A 10,000-nucleotide genomic window follows, 5' to 3' on the forward strand; every position below is an offset into this window, starting at 1 on the left:
CCCCCAGCTGGATGGGCACAGGAAGGGTCACGGTAAGTGCCAGATTCAGAGCAGGAGGAGCGTCAATGATATATTAACACCTTAAATAAGAACCCCAACTAAGAGCTCGTCGAGGTAGATGGTCCTTAGACTTTACTATGCAAGCGAATGAACTGGGCCCATCGCGAAACCCTAATGGTTTGGTGAGAGAAACCTGACATCTTATCTTGTGTACAGACGGGTCCAGGAAAACACGCATCCAACCCATGAGTCTTTCATAACACGGATCCATTATAGTCATTGGAATAATCCCCAAACCATTTCCCACTTCCATTTGCTGTAAACTGGGTTTAATATGTAGGAACACACTTAGGGTATATTATTCACACCAGGACATGAACAATAATACACAGCTTCAGCCCATGCCATGGATAGGTTTAACAACACATGTGTTTTCTTTTAAAGCACACAATTTTTGTGGCTAACAGACCATTTACATAAAGATAAAATTATGATGTCCTTCAGGAGGCATGATAAAATGATGTCCATTTATAAAGCTTTCTCAATAATGGAAATATGATTACTCAAACTAATGGCATTCATGGCCTTGCTGGGATGCTGTGACCTGCGGATGACCTTTGAATTGTGACTGAATCCACTGACAGCTCCTTTTATAGCACACATCTATTATCACATATATCTCCATATCTGGTTTTTCAGCACTTCCTTCACTTTGCTTGTCTGTTTAACCCTTGCTAGAAAGCAGAAAGTTCTCTACAGAACTGCCAGTCGAAGCCTTGCATTGTAAAATGGAACGTCATGCAAAACACAATAAACATTAGCAAGGTAACGCCATTTACTACCTCGTGCTTCCACACAAAGTTTACAGGAGAATCACGTAATTCTCTACTCGTATGGGGATGACTGCATGTAAGAAAGTCATCAGTAGTACTGCAGTTTATCCTGCAGTCCAATGTCCAATGACTTTTTAGTGTATCTATAAAAAGAAGAACCCATCTTTGAGAAATTAGTCCTACATGTCATAGACATATATATTCCTCCAGTGCTGCTAGCATAGGTTCATTTGTTGCTGTGATAGATGGGGAAGAGAAAAGAATTCCTTGATGAATTGGTCTCGTGTCAGGCGATAGTAGCAGTCTGCCAGCTAAGAAGCCCTTCTTCCCAAGTTCTCCGTGCGTAACGTGAACTTCCCTGTGGCTGGTGCGCTGAGCTCCTGTAGCCCTTCAGACAGCCACAACCCAACAGCTTCCTCCAGGAAGCCCGTACTTCAGGCAGACTTCCTCTCTCTAACGCCGTGCCAAACGCTGCATTTGGGATGCTAAAAACACCACCAGCGCACATGTGCGGGCATGCTAAAGGATGCTAAAGGCTTAAACAGTACGTGATTATATCAACTGCGTCTGTAAACCGCGTGGTAGCTGTATTCTTTCCTGAGCGTGGCATGGAAGAGTTCACGTTTTTTTGTTGTTGTTTTTTTTCTGTCCTTTCTGTTCGAAAGAAAACGTCAGCGTTTTTGAGGCCAAGGGCTCGGTCAGTCAGTGCCATTTACATTGAGCTAATTCAAGTGCCTCCATTGTCCCATGATGAAGCTCGAGCTTAACTGAATGAGCAAGGCCAAGTGGTTTCATTAACACAAACTGGAATCTAAATGAGTGTGCCTTTGAGTTTTTCCTATGAAACTTCAAAACTGCTAGAACAGATTAGGGACTTCTTAGGGACTGTGTCAAGGGCACAAAATGTATACGCTTCAAAAGGTACTAAATGATTCCTTTATAGGGCACACCCACGCTATAGATGTACCTAATAGGCTGCCATACATTGTACAGTCAATTGCAAACTATAATTCACCACTGCTGGCATGACTATTATCAGATGTTTGACTGCGCCAAAGTCTCGATCAAAAGACACAATGTTAGCTGGATGATTGTAATGTACATATGGTAGCATCAGCATGGAAGAAGACTCGTAAAACCCTGTCAAAGAATGAGCACTTTCATTAAACAAATACTACAGAAAAAAGACTAGAGAACTAGCGCGGGCAACACATCTTTAACGTTAACGCACACAAAAAAAGTCTGGACACAGTTGCCACGTCGCCCCCCTACAGGGGTGGGCCTTCTTTGAAGTGTGCAGGCGTGTGTGGCTCACACTACGGCTTCTGCAGCGCCTGACCTGGTCTGCCCGCTGTGCCTGCCCGTGTTCTTCGGTGGTTTACTCCACGGAAGATGAAGGCCACATCGCTAGAGAGCCCCAGTTCTCTGCCTCTGTCCCGCCCCGACAGCTTCACACCCTTCCTCTTTAGACCCGCCACTGCCTTCTTGAGGTCAAGGCTGCCGTGAGGAAATCCAAGCCGGGGGAGGCTGAAAATTTGAGTCCAATCCCATTTCACCCTTTGCCCCTGTCACTTAGCCCTACCCCTCCGTTTATGAGTGTTCAAGCCTAGAGTCAAGGTGTCCCGGCTTGCCGGTGTAGAGGGGTAGAGTGAATTGTGAAGGCTACATGGTCCTTCAAATTGAGGTTTTTCAGAGTCACACTCCAAATGGAGTGAGATGAGAATTTTCTCAGCAAGCCCTGCAAAATGGCAAAAAGGCAAAAACACCACAAACATTAATATTTTCTCTGTTAATAAAGATCTAAAAATCATGTTAACCATTGTATTATCACAGTTTAACGTCATTTCAGTGTATTATGGTCATTTTCTTCATATTGAGCATTAAATAAATCGCTAGCAGTATGCCGTGGTCTCAGTAGCGAGCTAGCTAACGTTACATTGTTATTGGTTATGTTTGCTTGACAGTTCCACATTGACACATTGTTCATGTCACATGCCCACCCTGGAACTAATGTCCTGCAGCGAGGTTGCTGATGTTTCCTGCTACTCTAATATCAGTGCAGACCGCCCGGGTGGCCTACAGAGCACGCCAAGAATGAGTGAAATGATTGATAAATGATTGGTAAATGATTGATGCATGAAACTGAAGTTGTGAATAACAACTGCAGAAAAAGTAGAATCTGTCAAGGACTACTGATTCTCCAATTCCAGGTGGGAAAAGTTCAACCACTAGCCCTTGAGTCTCAGTTCCAAGGAGCTAGGCCACCTCCCACCTTTAAGTTCAAGGATGCAACACTCGAGCTTCTCAAGCTCAGTGGTAAAATCCCACTGCCGAAACCAATGTAGCGTCATTATAGAAGAAGACCAATAGGACCAATTCGACCGCCTTCTCTCAAACAACAATGGCTTTTATTAAACAAATGCAACAACAACAGAAATAAGCTATTATTTTAGTTATCCATGGGGGGTGGATAACTAAAATAACAGATTTTACAAACACATCTTTAAAACCAAGTAAACACGAACAACAAAACCCATAACTGGTTAAAGCATCGCACACCACAAATTCAACTATCTTCTGTTTTCAAAGGTATCTATGGTAATTTAACTCCTGGAAGCATTTGCTCCTCTCCACGGCCCCACTGGCCCACTTCCCAAGTCTGGTGGCGGCCACCACAGTACTGTAAACGCACTTGTAAATAATATTTACGTAAATTCCCATGAACGCAACATACAATGAATCATATGTATATAAATGTACATTAAAAAAATGATATCAACTGCCCTTTTCTTAAACTCAGGAAAGACGGCAGTGGAAGTGATGCATAACTAGGCAGAGAATAAAACAAGTTAGTATCAGTCAGTGACCGAAAAAGGACCAGAAGCCAGAAGGTACAGATACAGGGCAGATGAACTTAAAAACTGGCAACTGGCAGGTGTGTATATGCTTAACATCTAAAGGAATTTTCCAGATGGGCTGTTTTCACATATATAATTAGTACATGCAGAGCTATGTTTAAATAAATCTCAGTATAAAGCAGTCTTTGAAAACGAGAAAACGAAATAGACTTGCACAGATGTCTAGGCCATCATTCCGAATACCACATGGGAAAATAATGCTAATTATCAGCAAAACAAGTGCCTTTCCTTCTTGCTTTCAAAACGAAAATAAGCCTGGAGAAAATATGAAATCTTCAAAAGTGTGTAAATATTTGTGCAAATGTTCCGGGAATCTCTACTGCAGCACTACAGAAACCTTCTTCTCGCCCTTAAGCTGAATGATCGGTACACTCCAAATCTCTGGTCTTAAACTCTCATGTTCTTTTAAGCCATCGATTGTTGTTGATAAAGCATGGGAATGTTTACTTGTCTCAGTATTGATGTTTGAAAGGTAAGACAGATATTTAAACTGTCTTTGAACTGTATGCAAACCAACTCTGTCCAAACCATAAGAACTAGAAGGGATCGTCTAGGGCAAGGTGAATAAAAGCCATCTCGGCTGCGTCCATCCAGGCCTGTGATCCTGTCTGCAAGGTGTGTGACGAGGATGACATAGTTTCCTGTAAACCTTCCCATTTCTAGAGAAGTCAAGAGGCCCTTCTTCCCCAAGTTTTCCATGCGTAACGCAAACTTCCCTGCAGCCGGTGCGCTGAGCTCCTGTAGCCCTTCAGACAGCCACAACCCAACAGCTTCCTCCAGGAAGCCTGAGCTTCAGGAAGACTTCCTCTCTCCAACACCGTGCCAAACGCTGCATTTTGGATGCTAAAAACACCATCAGCGCACATGTGCAGTGCAAGGGATGCTAATAATACCAAGTATGTCTGTAAATTGCAGGGTAGCAGCAGATTTGTGAACTTAGAGAGAAGTTTCAGTAGCACTGGACCTGAGGAACTTCATGGTGATGACTTCTTTTAATAAAATACTTTTTCATACAGACTCACCTTTACGAATGTGATGGCCTGGTCAGTGTCAATGACATTTACACTGATCTAACGAGCTCCTGTTGTCCCAATATAAAGCTCTGTCTTAATAGAATGAGAAAGGCCAAATGCTTTCATGGCTGTGAACAGGAGTCTAAATGTGTGGGCCCTTCAAAATGTGTTGTGTGAAGCTTTGAACTTGCTAGAACAGATGAGAACCTAAGCATACTGTCAAAGCCTCAACACACATGCAAAAGATAACGCATTAAAAAGCTCATGGTTGAATTTCCCCACTAAACCGCTCAAACTGGACAGATATGATCATGTCTAAAACTCTCAGCACAGAGCATTTTTTACGAAAATGCAAAAACAGTTACCTTGTTACTCATGCCTAGGCCTTGATTTAAATGAACACATGGGAAAATAATACTAATTATCAGCAAAGTGCTTTGACTTTTCAAATTAAAACATGTTTGGAGAAAACATAAAGATTCAGAAATGTGATATTACATGTGTGCTTGGTTTTAGACCACTGAATTAAAACTACAATTTGAACTGGCTGAAATGAACCACAAGAAACAAGCCCAACACCCTGGCCATAATTGGAGATGCTCTTACTTCATGGACACGATCAACCAGATGCGTGATTCTCTCTACGAGGTGCGTGACGAAGATGATGTCCATCATGTCACCAAACATGACCGCGCTGTTGGTGAAGGAAGCAAGTTGGCGAGCCAGGTCCAGTACGTTGGAGGTGTTCACTGGAGTCTGAGAAACACACACACAGACAGGTCCAATACGTGGGAGGTGTTCACTGGAGTTTGAAACACACAAAGCCACACACACACAGACACATACACACACACACAAATAGCTCCAGTAAATTGGAAGTGTTCACACACACGTACACACACATACACACACAGACAGGTCCAATACATTTGAGGTGTTCACTGGTGTCTGAGACACACACAGCCACACACACACACACACACACACACACACACACACACACAGGGAGGGAAAGATGCAGAGCGAATGCGAGACAAATGAAGGCGAGAGAGAAAGAGAAAACTATCACTGTAAATTACAAAAAAGATTAATGGGTTGGGACCATTCCTGCAGATATTACATCACCCTAATCACTTTTAGAATATTTGTGCACTTATCATTTTGATTATATCATTTTGGAAGGACATAAGAGGGAAGGGGGACAAAAATGCCTCATGAGGCATTATGTTCTTAGGAAGAATAGCAAAAGCAGATTGATTGAATCCCGCCATTAGTTAAAAAAGAAGGAAAGAACCTAAAACCTCTTAGGTCTGCGAAGCGGAAGACAGTAACATGCTTTTAGTTCACCTCTTCAGAGAATGTGGCACCGTAGTTAACAAGATAACGAGATGTGTTCGCGGCATCCGCACAACATGACCGCAAAATAAACTACACTGTATATGCCACGTCAATTTTAAACCATTGCTAACATTGGAATTAACAGTGGAACCTTCCGTAATCAGGTAGCTAATGTAAAATAGATCACTAGAATGACCCCACAAGCATGATCACTTGCTGTGATCAAACACAAGTCACGGTGGGCTGTATCCATGAGGCACACTCATTAGTCTTACAGCACAGCAGTATGTTGGTCAAAATTTGGGAATGAAAGAGTCATTTGCCTTTGGAAACCAAAATACCTAACTAAAGAAATTCAAGCACACTTGGCTACAACAAAGTGTTGTTAACTGAAAGTAGCTAGAAATGTGGTATCCACATTTTTTAGAGTAAAGGTTTTCTTGATTCCCCTCTGTCTATGCAGGCAACATATGCGTCACCTCAAACGTGATCAGGACGACGTAAGAAGTACTTCGGAAGTAAGAAGGCAGAATGAAAAACAGGAATAAAGTAAACGCTCGTGATCGCTTTTAAAACCAACATTCAAGGAGCCAGCTTCTGCAGGTCCGTGCACAAACACAGCGGATTCCGTACAGTAACAGGATGTGGAGTTTGGGCTTGGGAAGTCAATCAGATAATGTGGTGTGTCAAATTGGAGTAGAGTAGAGTACAATCAAGGCTCTCCAGGAGGTTAAGTGGGCGCCCTCACTCTTCAAAATACCAAGCAAGAGCTGGTTGAAACAGCCACGGGTGCCCAGGGGCTCGCTCCCAGGTTTCTAACAGAGGGCATTAGAAATGGCTTCAGAAGCAGTGTAATGCACATGTGGAATTTCAGAATTGTACAGTTTTGTAGGGACATGTCATTTGAGAACCTCTGCCACCACAGTGTGGAAGAGCAACCGTTCTTCAGGCCTCCTGCATCACGGTTGTGATCATTTTTTACGCAGCAAACGGTGTGCAAGTGCCTCGTATGAAAGCTCCGTGAGCAGAGCATGCGAGTCAAACCGGTGACACGGTGCAGAGCGCCCCAGGTAAAAGATGAACGGATCACCTGCGTGACAGGATGAAGTCAGAGTCCCCTTCTGTCTGACCACTCAGAAAGGACACGTGGCCCCTGCTTCAGTGAACGACATCAATACACCTGGCCCACCTGTGTGAGTTCGTACAGCACGCGGGTAAACTTGTTGGTATATGGGCACTGGTTGTAGTCTTCCTCGGCCCACTGGCCCAGCTTGTCACAGCGACGCCACGCCCTCTTCTCATGAGGGCTGGAGCTCTGGGCTGCACAGGGGAGGAAGGCCATGATGCCAGCCAGGGTCTTAGGCCACCTGTCAGGAGCAGAAGTAGCATGAGGTTCTGCACACACTAGTGAGAAGCCACTTTTCGGTCCATCTGGGCTGGTTTATAGAATATATTGCAACTATGCATACAGAACAGTTCTGGCAAAAGCAAGACAAGCAAAGAGTGCTTTGATCTCGAATTTTTCAAGATCAATAAGTTTACTATTCAAAGTTCATCCAACAGCATGTTGCTTATGTGACCTACAGTGGCATCTGCCAGTGGACTGGGTGAGCTGGTAGGAAATTGTAGAAGAGCAGGTTAAAGGTAAACTTTAAAACAAACGGTTAAATAGTTGGGTTTGGTGTATGTGATTTAGTCTTGTTGTATCCTTGGATGGTTTAATTAGCATCTAGAAATGTCGACCATCTTCAGGTGGTTGTCATCTTCTAGTTCACCTCTCCCATTTTTACCTGTAAGTCAGTCTTTCCTCTGTAGTTGTTCCACTTCTTAAATAAAATAACTTTTCAACTGGAAGAGTTGGGGTTGCCTTCTTCAGCACTGATACTACACTATGTTTCTAGCTCCAAAAATACATTATTCACTGTATTTGCACTAACCTTGGATACAAATAAGAGCGGAAAGCACTGCACGGTAGCATGAGAAAGTGCAAGATATACAAAAACCCGAACTGACTTTCCAGCTTTGGTTTGGAAAAAACTAATAATCACGTAACACTTAATGGACAGGTAAATCAAGTAAAACTAGAGAGCAATTTTGGTTCAAGCAAAACCATCCTCTTCTGCCTTGCGATCCCGGGACCATGGCTACTGCCGTAAGATATGGCTATATGGCAGGGATTTTTTTTTACTGCAGCGAAAGGCGGCTTTTTTTTTTTTTTTCTGCTGTGCGTTTCCGTCGGCATTCTGCACAAACAGTGGCGCTGGCACATGAAAACACCTGGGAGAGTCTGAAGATCAGGGCCAACTACAATGGAGCGCACAGACGACAGAAGCGCCAAACAAATGCGGCGATTCCGAGGCAGGCTCATGAAGCACTGTTCCACCTCATTAACCACTGACTGCTGCGCTGCAGGCCACAGACAGCAGTAATGACCATAAAAAATGAGAGGTGCGTGTAATTTGCTATTTTAGGCATAACTTAGGCCGTGATGCCACAGAAATGTTATTGCTTTGTTAGGACGCTGTTAAATATGTTTGTGACTAACCGCATGTATACGCTATATCATGAAATAAACGTCTGTGTACTGTGAATGTTTGATGTGTGCATGATGGCTTGGAAGAGCCAAAGGAGGTTCCTGTTTCTGTCCGTGAACATACCTGAAGTCACCTTTGTTACTGGTGACTCTCTCTGCCGAACAGTGTACTGCAGACGTCTCCAGAACAACAATTTCCATGCCAATGGAGCTGTTGCCACGGGAACTGGTCACATGGCACCGCCAATTACCAGAAACACCAGCATCCACACTGGAGAGGATTAGCTCACTGCGAGAAGGGCAGAGGGGATGAGAGACAGAAGTGAGGCTTCTGCGAGCCATCGCTGCTATGTGTTAGTACAACCGTGGGTAGGTCACTCGGGAGGATGCAAACAACAAACCAAACACAGGTTTACACATCCGAGTGTATAAAGACAGCGTGGTTCTTGAGCAAGCGTTGTATGGCCCAGGCCCTCATTAGTACTGACCTCCAGGAACCTACATTACCTGGACATGTGGCAGAACCAAACAGGTATCAGCCTTACTGGTTTGCAAAGGGCAGAGAGTGTTTCACACGTGTCTTCTGGAATTAGGCAGGAAGCTGTAGGAAACATTTAGATTCTGTCTCCTACCATGCTAACTATCCCCTAACGGCCACTTCAGCTTTGTAACCAAAACTCCAGGTTAGCTGTTCACTGCTGATATTTTCTTTCAACATTCATGGGACTGACCGATTTGCAGTGAATCCCACAGTGGTTGTAGAGCAGATCCTGGATAGCTGGAATCTAAACTGCATAATCAATAATACATGGTAAAGAATTCCCTGAGCAGAAAACCCTAACAATACACTCTTCTAAAAGACACAAGGTATAAAAATTGTGCAAATTGCTCAAATACTAATGCGCCATAAATTCAGTGTAATTACAGGTGCTCGTCATTTTAGTAACAATGGCAACAGGAGATGTTTCCTCGTTATAAAGCTTCTTGCTGAAATCCTCCTGGTTACAAAAACATTTGCACATGCCTGATAAATTTTACATTAAAATAGTCCATCAGAGAAATTGAAGGCACTCAAATCATCTACAGAAAAACTGATTAGAGGTTCTCAGAGTCTGTGCTCCATCCAGTAATCCCAAACAGAACCCCCCCCCCCCACACACACACACACGCACACACTCTTCAGCAAACATGCTCTGCCAAAAGTAAGGAATTCATCATCACTCTTCCTGATGCTTTGAGTTAAATAAGGGAATATGGGACTCTACATTAAAGAGTGAACTATAAACTCTTCAACGACATACAACGACATACGGCAACAAATAGAGTACAACATTTTGGTCCCTGTTAGGTCTAGCCATCTTTGGG

General features: G+C 43.5%; 1 protein-coding gene across 6 annotated transcripts in view; it reads right to left on the reverse strand.

Annotated features, from left to right (window-relative positions):
- The window catches only part of adgra1b (adhesion G protein-coupled receptor A1b), a 115,735-nt gene that overhangs the window by 67,234 nt on the left and 38,501 nt on the right, over positions 1 to 10,000 (reverse strand). For 3 of the 6 annotated variants that reach the window (XM_035531427.2, XM_081724086.1, XM_081724087.1), the window contains 4 exons: positions 8,760 to 8,924; positions 7,292 to 7,469; positions 5,371 to 5,520; positions 1 to 7 (listed from right to left, as the gene is read on the reverse strand). The exon at positions 1 to 7 is cut by the window's left edge and continues 155 nt beyond it. In XM_035531427.2, coding sequence (XP_035387320.2) covers positions 1 to 7; positions 5,371 to 5,520; positions 7,292 to 7,469; positions 8,760 to 8,924 — 500 coding nt within the window. Of the gene's footprint in view, positions 8 to 5,370; positions 5,567 to 7,291; positions 7,470 to 8,759; positions 8,925 to 10,000 lie in introns of all 6 variants that reach the window. The other 3 variants (XM_081724084.1, XM_081724088.1, XM_081724085.1) reach the window with 3 other exon arrangements.

Source organism: Electrophorus electricus, chromosome 12 (assembly GCF_041902795.1).
Source record: "Electrophorus electricus isolate QZ-2024a chromosome 12, ASM4190279v1, whole genome shotgun sequence".
Classification (NCBI taxonomy): domain Eukaryota; kingdom Metazoa; phylum Chordata; class Actinopteri; order Gymnotiformes; family Gymnotidae; genus Electrophorus; species Electrophorus electricus.